This window comes from Arvicanthis niloticus, chromosome 6 (genome assembly GCF_011762505.2).
Source record: "Arvicanthis niloticus isolate mArvNil1 chromosome 6, mArvNil1.pat.X, whole genome shotgun sequence".
Lineage (NCBI taxonomy): Eukaryota > Metazoa > Chordata > Mammalia > Rodentia > Muridae > Arvicanthis > Arvicanthis niloticus.
Window position 1 is genome coordinate 16441505 of NC_047663.1, and position 14786 is coordinate 16456290.

Genomic DNA, 14786 nt, shown 5'->3' on the forward strand with positions numbered 1-14786 from the left:
AGCTTGAAACAAAGGCCCTGTGGGCTTCCTCTCCCACCAGCCAGCCATCGGCAGATGGACTGGCCCAACAAGTTCAAGACATGTTTACATAACAGTTGTGGCCAATTGTCAACCCTGTCTGGCCAATCCTGGTTTAGAGGAGGAAGACTCTTCAGAGACTTAAACCCCCAGCCCTGGAGAAGAGACTAAATTTTCTGGCTTCCAGGGTCTCCTCTGCTTGAAGCTCTTTTTCTCTGGTGTTTTCCGGGCGCACGTGTTTCCACAATCCCAGTAAATGCTTTTCCTGCTGATGCTGCCTGCCCGTTTTCAGTTCGAGATCTTCCCTGCCTTCTAGTTCTTTAACTGGCAGAGGAACCAGACCTGATCAAGAGCCCTAGATGGTAACAACCACCACTTCCTGCCCAAGGCTGGTTCCCCACAGCCTCTAGCCAGCCCTGTCCTGTTCCTTCGGGGCCCAGCAGGGGAAGACCTCAGCCTGACTGGCTCACCTGGCCTCTTCTCCACATTTGGGTTCTGTAACGACAGTATGTTGTTTGTCTAAGTCTTATTTTCTCAGAATGGACCAGCCTTGGAATCAACCATGGATGGGCAACAACTTGCTTTTTGATGTCCCTGTCCCCTCCCCTTAGTGTTCCTGAGGTCTCAGGTGGCTGCCTTTACTAATGGCTCTGGAAGCACCCGGGTCAGTGTCTTGCCTGGCTGCTACTCTTGCCACTACAGTGGTTGTTCTAATAGATGCTCTGATCCTTCCTGGGTTGCTGGTCTCTTGGTCACTTCCAGTGGCCATGCATCTGGAAGATAAGCTTTTCTCCCAGAGTGTCTCATGGTTCTATTTTCAACTTGATCACATTAACCATTACATATATACATAATCCCAAAGGACCCGAGGATGCTGCTTCCTGAGTCTGAGGGTGGTGGAGACAGGGCTGGTGGCCGTGGCGGTGGCAGCGCCTGCAGCTGCTCCTCGGCTGAGAGCTGGCCAGGGTATAGTGCAGGGCAGGGCTCAGTTTTCAGAGCTGATACAAATTGTTTAGCTCAGGCATGTGGATTCTTTATTGCTCTTCACATTTCTCTGGACTCTAAGGACTCCAGAAACACTCGGGAGCTACACCTACACTAGGCTTCCATGGTGAAATAAAAAATTAAAAGCTTACCTTTAAAGTAAAAACAGGCTGGGTGGTGATGGCACACACCTTTCATTCCAACACTCGGGAGGCAGAGGCAGGCAGATCTCTGAGTTCCAGGCCAGCCAGGGTTACACAGATAAAAACCAATACTGACTACAGACACACACACACACACACACACACACACACACACACACACACACACACACACACAGGGGAACCGCTTACATCTGTGAAACACTTAGAAAATATTCAAGCTAAATTTTTAAAATAGAAATTTAACTGGGGGGCTGGAGAGATGGCTCAGTGATTAAGAGTACTGTCTGCTCTTCCAGAGGTCCTGAGTTCAATCCCCAGCAACCACATGGTGGCTCACAACCATCTGTGATGAGATCTGATGACCTCTTCTGGTGTAGCTGAAGATATTGATGGTGTACTCATATAAATAAATAATTAAAAAAAAAAAAAGAAATTTAACTGGGAATCCTGATAACCTGGTGATCCTGGGGAGAAAGAATGTGCCAGGTGGGAGTGGGTCTTAGGCCTGGCATCCTGTTATGAGAACAAGATTCATTCTGCTCAGCGCCTTTTCTGCTCCTTAAGGCCCCTCCCTGCATACTGTGTGTGTGGGAGGGGGGTAGTCATAACTCTAGTCTTTCCCATACTGCCACATTGGCAGTCAGGAAATGCACTCTGAAGCTGTAGGCCTGGAGACCTGAAGGAATGAGTTAGGGGGTGATCCAGCAAACGATCCTCCCAACAGGAGCCTCCTCAGGTCTTGAAGGCCCTGAAAGACCAGCACTGTAGCCAGGGAGTCCAGCACTTAAAACAAGATTCCATCCTTCCTTTTCCTCCCAGAAGCCCAAATACACCCACCAAACAATGAGAAATAGCTCTGCTCTTTGCTTAGTTTATAAGCATGTGTTTATTGCCTGCTGTCAGCCCAGCAAGGAGGCTGCTGCTTACCTTAGAACGTCCACCAGCTTCTGCCATATGAGAAGTTACCTTAACGGAATTCCAGCTCTTGGTTCTATCTCAAGTGCACACTAGACAGCATACTCAACCTCTAAGAAGGCAACCCCCCCCCCCCCCCAATTCTGGCTTCTACCTGTGCGAAGCTCCCAGCATGCTGAGGGGCTCCAAGGACTGCCTTCATGGGGGAGGGTGGTAGTACAGCCATGCTTTGCCTCACAAGATAAAATACCCCATTTCTCTTGGTGAGTCTGGCCAGGCATCCAACAGGAAAGAACCTTTTGTTCCCAGCTTGTAGGAAATCTGAGCTGGTCTCTTATCTACTGGTAGCATTTCCTGGATAGGGGACCAGGATCCACTAAGCTCCCTGCCTTGGTCTTGGCAACAGGTTTAAGTACAGACCTTGGCACACCAGGTCTAGGCATTGAATGAGAAGTTGGAAGGGTCGAATCTATCTCTTAGATTGGTGTCTCTGTTTCTCTCTGTCTCACTCCTCTCTTTCTCCTCTCTCTCTTCTCTCCCTCCCCCTCTCCCTCCGCCTCTCCCCTCTCTCCCTCTGTGTATCCTGGAGTGGAAAAAAAAAAAAAAAGCGAGGCAAACTGTATCAACAACAGTCTATGTGGTCTATGTGGCGGGTGTGCAGATGCGAGGAGGGCAGGGTTATTCCCAGCCTTCCAGTAAAGTGTAAAGTGCCATCTCCGCCCACGAGGGCTGGGAGAGATGACCCTGGGTTCCCGGAGCTGAGCTTGGGCCCAGGCCGGGCCTGACACCTAGCGGCCTCCTGGGTTCGGGCGTGGAGAGAGAGTAGAGAGCGAGAGGCTAGAGACCGGGAACCCGGGCGCCGAACCCGCGCCGCTAACCTTCTCCGCACGCCGGACCCGAAGCTGCCAGAGCTCGGGTCGGGAGTGCGGGTCGCTGTAGCCGCGGTGCCCTCCCGAGTGCCCGCGCCTGGCGGTACTTCCGGCGCAGGTGACGGTCGCCTCCGCGAGCGCGCTACCGCCGCCCCGCCACCGCCCCGTCACCATGGCGACACCGTCGCGCCGAGGCCCGTGGAACCTGCCGAGCGGCCGGGGCGCGGCGCGGCGTGGCACGGGGACGCGCGCAGGCCTGGCGGCGGCGGGACGAGGTAGGCGGCGGGGCGGCGGGTTCCGCGCGGAGGGGCGGCGGGGACTGCGGCCAGGCGAGGCCGGGCTTCCAGCCGCCCTCCCGCGCGCACCTGCCCGCAGCGACCCGCCTGTCCCCTGACGCGGGGGTTCCTGCTGCTGGCACCCGGCAAGGCGGCCGGGGGAGCGCGGGCGGCGTCTGCCCGAGTTAGAATGGGGACTGCTGGGGAGCCGAGTTCAAGTCTAGGGGCCTGCGGCTGTACTGTAGAACAAAGAGGGTGGGTGTGGACCAATCTGCATTCGTCACGACTGAGCCCCCACTGTCCCCGCGGCTGGTCCCTGCGCTCAGGTGCGGGCCTGCTGGATCCTCTCTCTTCTCCCGCATCCCACCGTCCTCGGGCCGGATAACTAGTTCCTAGACTGGCAGAAGGCCTGGCTTCGGGCTTTGGCTTTGGAAGTGACGCAGGTGCGGAACTTCTCGGAGGGAGGGATCTGCTGCCGCCTTTGACTCCTCCGAGTGGTAGCCAGGCCACCTCCTCTTTCCGGTCACCCTTACCACCTTTCCTCTTGCTCTGCATCACAAGTTACAGACCCTTTTTGGTTGCCTGTCCTCTTTTCTGTCTGGGCAATTTTCTTTAAGAAAAGTTCCATCTCCGGCACCTGGAGTCTGTCCTGTTCTTAGCAAAACAAAAAGCAAAGTGTTCTCACCTCCCTTAAATACCTTGATTGCTCGTCAGCACTTGGATCTGGAAGGAAATACTGGACTGCTCCAACCCCACCCCTTGTAGGTGGAGCTCCTGGAACCAGAAGTGGAGTTGCCCACAGATGGCCTGCCTGCTACTGTCCCTGCGTGGGCAGAGCCCTGGCTTCTTGAACTCACAGACATCTGGATGCTGGGCTTAAAGGCCATGCCAGGCCTCGCGCTCCATTTTCTAATTAACTCACAATTAATTAGAGTATAAGTGGAAATGTGAAATTTCAGACATTAAAACTACTACCTAGGTCACCTGTGGTGACAAGAGGTTGCCATCCTAGAATGTTGGAGGCTGGTGCAGGCAGACTGAAGGTTAAAGCCAGTCGAGCTACAGAGAAAGATCCTAATTTAGCTTCCCCCTCCCACCCACCCCCCTCCCACCCCACCCCACCCCCCCGGCCCCCACAACAATAAGAACTAAAGGCAGGCTGTTTGACAGTTTTCCTTGCACTAGAAGTTTCTATTCTTTAGGGGGATTAGGTCGGTGGTGAGCAGGAGGGGTCTGTGCTGTGGCCCATCCTCATGTGTCCGTTGACGCCACTATGACGTTAAGGAGATACCATTTTTGTTCACCTGCTGTTTTCGTGAGTCCTAGCCAGGCGGCAGGCACTATACTAAGCATTTGTGCATATTTTTTTCATTTAACTTGTCCGAAGTCCAATAAGGTAGGTCCCAAGGTCCCCACCCCACACCCCCACAGTTGAGGAGGCCAGCTCGGAGAATGGAAAAGGCCTCCCTGATTGTACACAGTAGTAAACAGTGGAACACACTTTGGATTACATCTCTGTGGCCCAGGCTGCCCTGTAACCCTCAGATGCCTTAGGTGTTTGGCATTCATGGGGCCCTTCCTCCATAAAAATAAATAATGATATTTTCAAATTACCCTGGTGTAAAGACAACATACAGACTGGATTTAAAAAGATAAACCATTTCAACCCTTAAAGTTCAGCTTTCCCCTTCTGCAATGAAACAAGCTCTTTTATTTTTAACTATTGGCAAGTTCTGGTACAGAGGCCACACCTGATGCAGACTCTGCTTTCTTCCTGGTGCACCCTGGGTGCCCAACAGCTCAGCTTCTTTTTGCCTTTTGTCTCATCACATCTTAGGACCTTATGCATCAAAGAAAGCTCTAGTCCCTGCCCCCACCACAGTCTTTTCTAACTCAATTAAAGCCTGCCGCTGTGGGAGGGCTGTGGCCAAGCCAGGTTTGCTGCTGTCCAGCTTCCCTGTGCTCCGCTTTGCCTCCTGGGCTGTTCAGCCTGTGCATCTGGTACCAGTAATGAGGTTAGGCCCGGTTGCCTTTTAATAAAACACAATGGGCTTGGAGAGGGAGCGTGGTGTTCAGCACAGGTTGCGCCCTGAGGGCAGCTGTGTCCCTGTGTGATTGCATTAAGTGGGAGCCAGTCTGCAGGTGGCGTGTGGAGATTGGGGTGTATCTACTTGACTGTCACAGCCCAGACATCTGTCACCCCACCCTGAACTCTCAGAAAGGAAGGAAAGTAGCCATGTAAGGGGCCACATGGGCACCAGTTCCTTGCAAAATTCTGAACTGTGATATATCAAAGGGCCGAGGCAGAGAGATGTCACGTTAGAAGCCAGCCTGGGTTACACCGTGAGACTATGATCCGAGAGAAAGGAGATGAGAGAAAAGGAGAGAAGACACAGATCTGTGGGAGCAGAGGAACCCCAGGGTCAAGAGTGGCCATTTCCAGCCTGAGGAGTGATAACCCACTGTTGTGCTCTGGAAACACAGAGGCAAGAGCAGCCTATGGTGAGAGCATAGCCAGGGACCGTGATGCAAATATACATGCTTACAAGGGATAAGATACAGGCTTGCCACAGGCCAAGCAGCTCTGTCCAGAGCCTTGGGAGCACCCATTGTTATTAAAGGCTTCCTGAATATCTGTAAGGCACAAGACAACTCAATAATTTTTGTTTTTGATACATGGTCTCTCTATGTAGCCCAGGCTGGCCTGGAGCTTGCAATCCTCCTGCCTTAGCCCCTGAGTGTTGGGATTGCAGGTGCCTGGCACGGCTTTATCTTTTCTATAACTCCAGCTTTCGCACATTTAGAACGTAGTGAATATGAGGTTCTGTACAGGCAAGCTATGCCTGCCTAAAGTGAGTGGCCCTGCTTGTGAGCCCCCTCATGACTCTTGCATCATCTTGTAGCCTTACCTTCAAAGGATATACTTCCTGAGGCCAGTCCTGCTCACGTTGTCCCCAGGCTGCCTCCTCGTTCCCAGGCTTGGCTGGGTGTCCTCCCTGAGAGTGAATGGGAAGGAAGATGCTGCTCCCTCCCTCCCCTGGAACCCTTTGCTCCTAGAGAGCTGCGGGCAGCACCTGTGCCTGGCACTAGGGCAGTACTGAGGGTGAGCAGGGGCCAGGGAGATTCTCCTATTTACCAGAGGCCACCAAAGCTTTGATTGGCTTAAGTGTTTGGGATGTGTGACAGTGCCACCCTAGTTACTGGGCATGAGGAAGTTCAGAGCCACAGTGCTAGCAGGAGACTCAGAGGAGTGAGCCATTTGTCAAAGGATGGCACCCTTCTCCTGGTCTGGTGGGGAGGGCCATGCAGGGATGGCTTGAGTTTTTATCCCCACTTCCCACCACCTGCACTTGGCAGTGGTGGAGTTTGAATTCAGGCCTTGACTATGCCCGGCAAGTGCTCGGCCACTGAGCCAGAGAGCCCCAGCCCTCTATGGCCCTTCTTGTAACATCTGCTACTATTAATACTTGCTTGAAGGCTGCTGCTGGCAGGGCCCACATCTTTTCTGTGGGGTTCTAGCATCTAACGTTGCCAGCTATAAGGAGCAGCAGCCAGTGAAGCAGCTATTTGCTGAGGTGATTTTGGGCATGGCGTTTTATTATTGTCTCTGAGCCCTAACTTCCCCATCTATCACACTGGGATCACACTCTTGTTCTGCTCACAGTATAGTTGAGGGTTAAACAGAGAGGGTACAAAGTGCTTGGTTCAGAGTGTGGGGTTCACTAGCTGTTGGGTCCCCAACCCGCTGATGCATACAAGCTCTGTCTCACTCTGGGTGGGTGCAGGCACTACTTAGGTATTTGCTACACAGGGAATTCCAGAAAGAATTTTCAGTGGGATGGTAAAGCCACCCCAATCATTCCCTTGTGAAGAGACCTTCTCTAGGGTTTCTGCCCATTTTGAGAGACTGAAACAGAAAAAGCAGGCCGTGGCGGGTCAAGTGCCTGACCCTGCATCCTGGATCTGCCCTCTGTATCCTATGCGGTATGAAGAAGGCGGGTCATCTGCTCCTGCTGTTCTTCCTGACGGGGAGCTAATCAGATTCTGCTGTGCTTCAGGCTCTCAAGAGATGAATCTAATAAGGGAGGAGTGACCTGGAGAGAAGGCAGGACAGAAGACTACAGGGGGACATCGTTCTCTCTCTGTTGGATACCCAAGGAGTCTCGGAGAAGGGTGAAGTGGCCTTCTTGCTTTTAAGGAGCAGGACAGGACACTTCCACAGGGAGCATCGTGGGACTAATCTAGAGCAGAACCCAAGAGGGTAAGGAAGTTTTGGGGGAGCCTTGGGTACAGAGGAGGGCTGGAGCTGCACTTGGGGACAAAGTAGTGAGTAAGGTGCCATTGCCCTGGAGTGAATCTGCGAGGGAAGCTGGGCAATACCAGGAGGACTGCACTAACAGCAGGTGTGTTGCTACTGCAGGGGGATTGAAGCCCCCATGTGGACCTGGTGGGAACATAATGGGGCTGCAGAAAGACAAGTTAGGATTGTGTGGCAGCTGGGGTGATAGGACTTAACAAAGCTAGGCTTGTCCTGGTGTGTCAGGCAGATTGATTAGGGAGAGGCTAGCATGATCTGGTATGACTGCAAAGATGGCCGAGAGGAAAGGACCTGAGAGCCCCTGCACTGCGTGGCCTTCAGTGGACTCCCTGGGCAGGAGGAGGGCAGTCCATTATCTGGGATGTTGTGATGGGAGAGGACACTGATCTTGGATGAGACTGAAATGTCAGTGGGGTGGGAATCTGAGGGAGAACAGAACTTGCATGGGATTTTGCAGTCACACTGGGGACAGACAGGGATAGCAGCAAGAATTTCAGAAACAGGAGTTTACTCTTGGCCAGTTCTTCAGAAAGAATTCCCACACAACAGGGGTAACTTGAAAAAAAAATTTCAAGAATTTGAGCAAGAGGCTAGCCTGGGTTCACACAAGTCTCTGAATGGTGCATATTCCATGAAAGTTGAGAACCAGTCTCCTGAATATTCAATGTAGGATGGCAGAGCCCGCTGGCAGGAGTTAGGGGCTCAGCTAGAGACAGAGATCTCTAGTGCAGTAATGTGGCGTTATTGAACTGATGGGACAGAAGTGTGTTCATCCACATGCAAAGATGTATGTGCTATGCCATTGCATGTGGATGGCTTAGAAGATGCGTGGGGCTGTTTCTACCAAAAATGTGTGTGGACGTCTGACAAAACACGTGAGGATGCACAGGCCTTGCTTTGTCTGTCTCCAGACAGTGTATTATTAACTGCCTTGGTCTTCTTTTCAAATGGAGGAGTTGCTGTCAGAGACTTGGGAGCTGGAGCTGATCAGCTGGAGGACCTGGCAGACCTAGGCCCGAGCTGCTGGGCCAGCACATGCTCTAGCTGGTGTTGGGGAAGTGGCTGCCACAGCTCCTGTTGGCTGCTGTGTGCATCTTCTGGTACTCACTGCTGCTGGGAAGTGGTTGGCTGGGGAGGCAAGTCCTGCCTGTCTAGGGAAGGAACAGTAAGATGGAGCTCTGATGTCCCAGTGGTGGTGGCATTGGTGGTAGCCTTGTCCAGCCAGGGTAGGACTTTTGCGTTGAGTCCCAGCCATTGCCAGCTCTGAGGCAAAGGGAACAGAGGCCAGAGCCAGCCTGTTCCCCCTCCACCTTCTTTTCTTATGGGAACACTGTGGGGACAGGAGAACACGCAGGGGAAGGGCTGAGGGCTAGCCTGAGGTTGTCCTGACAGGCAGGTTTGCATGCACTGGATGTCATGGGTCTCCTGATACAGGTGGTGCCTCCTTAGATAGCAACATGCCAGCTCCATCTTCCTGCATAGACCATCAGCAGTTCAGCAGGGTGGACGGGAACACATGGGTTCTGAGTGTGAGGTCACAGTGCTGGAGCCTTCAGTTCTAGAAATCTCACCTGAGGGAGGAGAGCACCTCCTCCCATACTTGGTTTGGGAAGGAGTTAGAAAGGAGCGATGGGGGTGGGGTGGGAGCAGTAGGCTAGCTTGTGGTCTGGTACAGTGGGGGCAGAAAAGGGTTATGTAGAACAAGGGGCCCTCTCTGGGGTGCTCATGCTGACTCTTGGGGTGGCTCCCTTTAGCTCTGTCTCTCTCTTGCAGCTGGGGTCTCGGAATGGAGCACGGTACTGTGTCTGTCCCAGCTGCATTGCCATATTATGTGGCCTTCTCCCAGCTGCTGGGCCTCACCGTGGTAGCTGTGACTGGTGCGTGGCTGGGTCTGTACCGAGGTGGCATTGCCTGGGAAAGCTCCCTGCAGTTTAATGTGCACCCACTCTGCATGGTCATAGGCATGATCTTCCTGCAAGGAGACGGTGAGTCCCATGGGGCCAGCTCCCCTCAGTCACTCTTCTGTGCCTCAGTTTATAGCTGTCTCTGGGAGAGGCAGTGTGCAGGGATCCTGTCACCCCAGACATTTCTTCCACTTAGACAAATTATTTGATGATTCTAGACAAGACAGATGTGGTTGGAGGGTGATAGCTGCTCTCCAACGGGTTGCACTGGTACCTGCCTTTGGTTTCAGCAGGTGGCATGTCAGGAGCTACACCTGCCTTCTAGAGCAGGGTCAGGCTGGTTATGAGTTATCTTCAGGGGCAGCTGGAAGTTGGAAAAAAAAAGTAGATATACATGCATGTGTGTATTATTTCATGTGGACATGGCTGAGCTAGAGTGTCTGTCCCTGGGGTGAGAGCTAGCAGGTGCTTGGCCTGAGCATGGCCTGTGGGGGTTGGATGGTGGTGGCAGGGCTACCAACAGCCACCTCTTAGCAGCAGGTCCTAGGAGGCATCCAGGGGCAGTGAGAGTTAGGCAGGATCACGTTAAGCCTTGAAAGCTGGGAATCTGCCTGCCTATCAAGAGCAGTGATTGCCTATCTAAAAGTTCCAGAACTGCACTCTGCTAATGGGTACACTGAGTCCGGCCATCACCTCAGTTTGATGGCATGATGAGTCCTGAATACTGAATCAGACTTACATCCCAGGCCTAGCAGTTGCTCAGAGTGGGTACTTGGCAGAGCCCTGCCTTTGCTGCCTCTGATGGTGGCAAAAGTGTGGTGTGGCCTCTTCTCCTGGCCCCTTGATGTGCATGGGGTAGAAGGACTCAGGGGGACCTTGACCAGGATGGGTGCAAAGTCCCTATGGAGTCCTGATTCCTCCAGTTTCCGTGACTGGCAAGCCTCATGACAAGCTCTTAGCACAGTCTGCTGTCCAGCACAGGCCTGCACCCTTACGTCCACTTCCCATTAGCTCTGCTGGTGTACCGTGTCTTCAGAAAAGAAGCTAAACGAACGACCAAGATCTTGCATGGGCTGCTGCATGTCTTTGCCTTCATTCTCGCCCTGGTGGGTAAGTGAGCACAGCCTTTCCCTCTCTACCTGCAGCTTCAGGCTCCAGCAGCAGCTGCTGGACACACACTGTCCCTGCTCCAAGCTGCTTGGCTTTGCCCCTACTCTTCTCCTCAGGCATTGCAGGCAGGGACACTGGGTGCTGGCTATCATCTGGCTGGACCAAAGCCCAGAAGTTCTGGCTAGTGTTTTCCCCCAGGTCTCCCCTCCCCTCCCTTTTCCATCACTAGCCCTGTCCTCACATGGCCCCTGCCTCTGCTCCAGGCTTGGTGGCTGTGTTCGACTACCACAAGAAGAAGGGCTATGCTGACCTGTACAGCTTGCACAGCTGGTGTGGGATCTTAGTCTTTGTTCTTTACTTTGTGCAGGTGAGTCACATGCCAGCAAGGGCTGGGAGAGGCAAAGGGAGGGGACATGGGGTTCGGGTATGCCATAAAGGGGCCCATTCTCCAGGGTGCATGTCCAGAAGGGAAAAGAGCAGATTAATTTAGTTGGATTGTTTTCAGAGGTTGACCTGAGTATAATCTAAATTCTAGAGGCCAGAGTACCCAAGACTCCTTTACTCTGCCCACTGACTACACTGTTGAGTTACATGTTTCAGCTTCCTGAAGCCACAGGGTGAGGAACTGTGGTTAGAGGGCTGAGGAAGGCCTCAAGGCAAAGGCTTCAAGTAGTGGGACCAGTCCGCCTTTCCCACAAGCAGTTCATGCTTCACTTCTGCACTTAAGGGGACACACGAGTGCTTTGGTGGTCTCCCATTAGGTCACAGCTAGCTCATGGCTCAGTAGAGCCCTCTCTCCTTTTAGTGGCTCGTGGGTTTCAGCTTCTTCCTGTTCCCTGGAGCCTCATTCTCTCTGCGGAGCCGCTACCGCCCTCAGCACATTTTCTTTGGCGCCACCATCTTCCTCCTCTCTGTGGGCACAGCCCTACTGGGCCTGAAGGAGGCCCTGCTGTTTAAACTTGGGTAAGTGTCCTGGAGAGGCAGGGCCCAAGGGCCCTCTGCTTTCGTGGAAGCCTCTTTCTGAGCTGGCTTCTCACTGGGAGGGTGGAAGGTTGGGCATTGGGAAACCTGAGACATCTCTAAGTCTTGGACTGTTTGTCTTAACTGGGACCCTTGGTGGCTTTTCCCTTCACTCTACCCTACAGGACCAAGTACAGCACGTTTGAACCCGAGGGGGTCCTGGCCAACGTGCTGGGCTTGCTGCTGGTCTGTTTTGGGGTGGTTGTGCTGTACATCTTGGCTCAAGCTGACTGGAAGCGGCCGTCCCATGCTGAAGAACAAGCCCTCTCCATGGACTTCAAGACACTGACAGAGGGAGACAGCCCCAGCCCCCAGTGACTGCCTTCCTTGTCCTGTACAGGGGGCTGCATCAGGTGGTCCTCTTGGCTCTGTGGGTTTCCAGATGTCTTTTTGCTCTTCCCTGCAGACACTAAGTCTTTAGGTACAGGAGTGTGGGGCAGTATTGTTAGTTTAATGGGGTTCCGGGCTTTGCCATTGTCCTGGTCTCCCTTCCTCTCCTTCCTCTCTGCAGCTTTTGATGTATCTATGAGCCATGAGTAGGCTCTGCCTGTAGCCCCTGTTGTCCATTCACATACAGAAAGCTTGGTTAGGGAATCTGGGGTCAAGCCTGGTCTGAGCCGCTCCGCCCTCCATGCAGCAGATGGCTGGGGCTGGGCCTGAGGAACTGGCATGGAGAAGTCAAGACTGCTGCTTTTTGTATTCAACCCAGGAGTTTCAGAAGTTTGGGAAGCACGCGTTCTTGGCAGTAGAGCAAGTGATATCATGTGTAAAGTATGCTGGTGTTCAGAGTAAGGCTCCCCAGAAAGGTTGACTCTGGCTACCAAGGGAGCCCAGGCGTGTGGGTTGGCCACAGTCTTGGACCTTTCTGTTCTTTTTAAATCCCTGATCCTTAAATAGGCTTTTTGTGGGGAAGGGGATTGGTGATCAAAACGCAGGTAAATACCTGTCCTGGTGGAGGAGGGCAGGCTGCTAGCAGTGAGGGGCCTCCTGGCCTCCAGCCGCCCTGGCAGAGTTCTTCCATTCAGCAGGGCTAAGCCCTAGTTTCCTTCTACAGGCCAGCCTGGGCAGGCTCTGGGAGCAGGAGGCCACACACCTCCTGAGGTTTTGGAAGAGGGCTGCTGTTTGTCTTTTTCTCCAGGGGCTGCTGGGGTACCCTGGCTTGGTTAAAGCAGCGCTGGGAGATTATGGTCCTCCCACCCCTGGGTCCATCATCACTGGGCAGAAGGACTGAAGTGGAAGAGAGGAACGGGATTGGTCTCCTGTGGTGCCTTCCCTTAGCTTCACCCCCCTACTGCCTGTTGTGTTGTTAGCTGAGTCACTGTTTGGCTCGAGTCTAGAAATACTGGGATTAGAGCACTAATCTTGTGTTCTCTGGTTTGGCACATGCTCTCTGTTTTCCTTCTCTCTTAGATTTTGAGCCTCAGAGTTTGTGACACACATGGTTAACTCAGTAAGGAAATGAATGGTTTCTGAACCTGGCAGTTCTTTTAGGTCAATAGGCTGGCCTTCTCTGTCAGATTTCTGATTGTGCAGTGGGTCCTGCTTCTGATGATGTCTCTTCTCCTAGCTGTGGTGTAGCCCCTCTCCCTGATGCTACCTAGCACCCTGGCCTTTTCTCCCATCTCGCCATTTGCTGGGATGGTGAGGTTTGCCTCCAGTTTTAATTGTATATGCTGTAAGGATAGGGGAATCTTAGAAATTCTGTCATCAGTTGGCATACTGTAGAGTCAAGTGTTTACATTTGGGAGACTCATCCTTAGACAAACTAACGAGTACCATTGTGAGTCTCCCTTGCCAGACTACACAGAGAATTAGAATTTAGGTCTGCCTGCGATGAGTCTGTAAAGTAGTCTTTTTGCCAAAGTGTATGATACATGACTAAGGACCAAAGAAGGCCCCTAAGTAGATGTCTGTGGTTTCTTCTGTTTCTTCTGTCTCCTGTGATGTACAGTGTGATGTTGGTGCAACAGATGAATCAATAAATGTCTACAGCTGACCGCTTGCCTTCTGTTTTCATTGGCTGAGACAAGAAAAGGGTCCACAGATTTAAGCTGTCATACATGATGTTCTACTAGAGATGAGAGAAACTGTCCTCAGGTTGGGTACAGCAGATAGAGTGACTGGCAGCTTCTCAGCACAGGGCTGACATGCCTCTGTGGTGGCCAGGTTTGGTCCAGTGGAGGGCATCCTTTCTTGCCTTTTACCTGTCTGAGCCTGGGTAGCTGGACATGCCCAGTATAGTGTCTATTTGACCCTTTCAACATGGGTTTCTGATACTTAAGAAGAAGAGTAAAACTTTTAAGAATGAGCTGAGATTTGTGTTAGGTTAATTTATATGACCCAGGCAGGAGCTGTGCTTATGGAGAATTTAGATGGGTCTCACTGTGCCTACCTATACTTGGTGAGCCTTCTCATTTAAAGCAAGGCATGGTAGTACATGCCTGTAATCACAACACATAGCAGGCAGGCAGGAGGATCTTGAGTCCAGCCTGGACTATAAGGGCAGACCCAATCTTAAAATAACAGGACTCAAGGTGGTAGAGCACTTGCCTAGTATGGGCATGGCCCTGGGTTCTGTTCCAGTATCACCACTACCACCTTCACCACCACAACAAAACAAGCAAAAATACCCTCAGCGACAGAAACAAAACTAAAAATACCCCACTGGAGATCTAACTTTCTCTGTCTCTGTTTTCTTCCCAAAACATGGTTTCTTTGTATATCCCTGGCTGTCCTAGAACTCACTCTATAGACCAGGCTGTCCTTGAACTCAAAGCTCTGACTGCCTCTGCCTCCTAAGTGCTGGGATTAAAGGCACTATGTCTGGTCCCAGAGCTCACTATTTAAAGGGAGCTTACAGCAAATCCGCTCATAAGGGGTTCCCAGGCATTTGTTAAGCTTTATCCTCATGCTGTTTTCTAGTGTGTAGGAGCCAGAATCATGTTGGTTTTCCCCTGTAAATCAGTGGTTCTCAACCTTTCTAAAACTGTGACCCTTTAATAAAGTTTCTCCTGTTGTAGTGACCCACCCCCAACCATAAAACTATTTTTGTTGCTACTTCGTAACTATAATTTTGCTACTGTTATAAATCATAATGTAAACATCTATGTCTTCTGATGGTGTTAGGTGACCCCTGTGAATAGGTCATTCAACCCCCAAAGAGGTTGTGCCCCACAGGTTGGGAACCATTGCTCTAAACTAAGGCTTCC

At 52.1% G+C, this 14786-nt stretch overlaps 1 protein-coding gene across 2 annotated transcripts; it reads left to right on the forward strand.

Annotated features, from left to right (window-relative positions):
- Positions 1 to 2831: 2831 nt before the first annotated feature.
- Cyb561 (cytochrome b561) lies at positions 2832 to 13573 on the forward strand. Of its 2 annotated transcripts, XM_034507413.2 has the most exons (7): positions 2837 to 3225; positions 7284 to 7486; positions 9317 to 9528; positions 10459 to 10557; positions 10821 to 10924; positions 11363 to 11520; positions 11703 to 13573. In XM_034507413.2, exons 3-7 carry the CDS (start codon positions 9330 to 9332, stop codon positions 11893 to 11895), a joined length of 753 nt encoding a protein of 250 aa, XP_034363304.1. In that variant the 5' UTR covers positions 2837 to 3225; positions 7284 to 7486; positions 9317 to 9329; the 3' UTR covers positions 11896 to 13573. The 2 variants fall into 2 exon arrangements, with proteins under 2 accessions (XP_076791737.1, XP_034363304.1); XM_076935622.1 differs by lacking the exon at positions 7284 to 7486 and having other exon boundaries at positions 2832 to 3225.
- The last annotated feature ends 1213 nt before the right edge of the window (positions 13574 to 14786 follow it).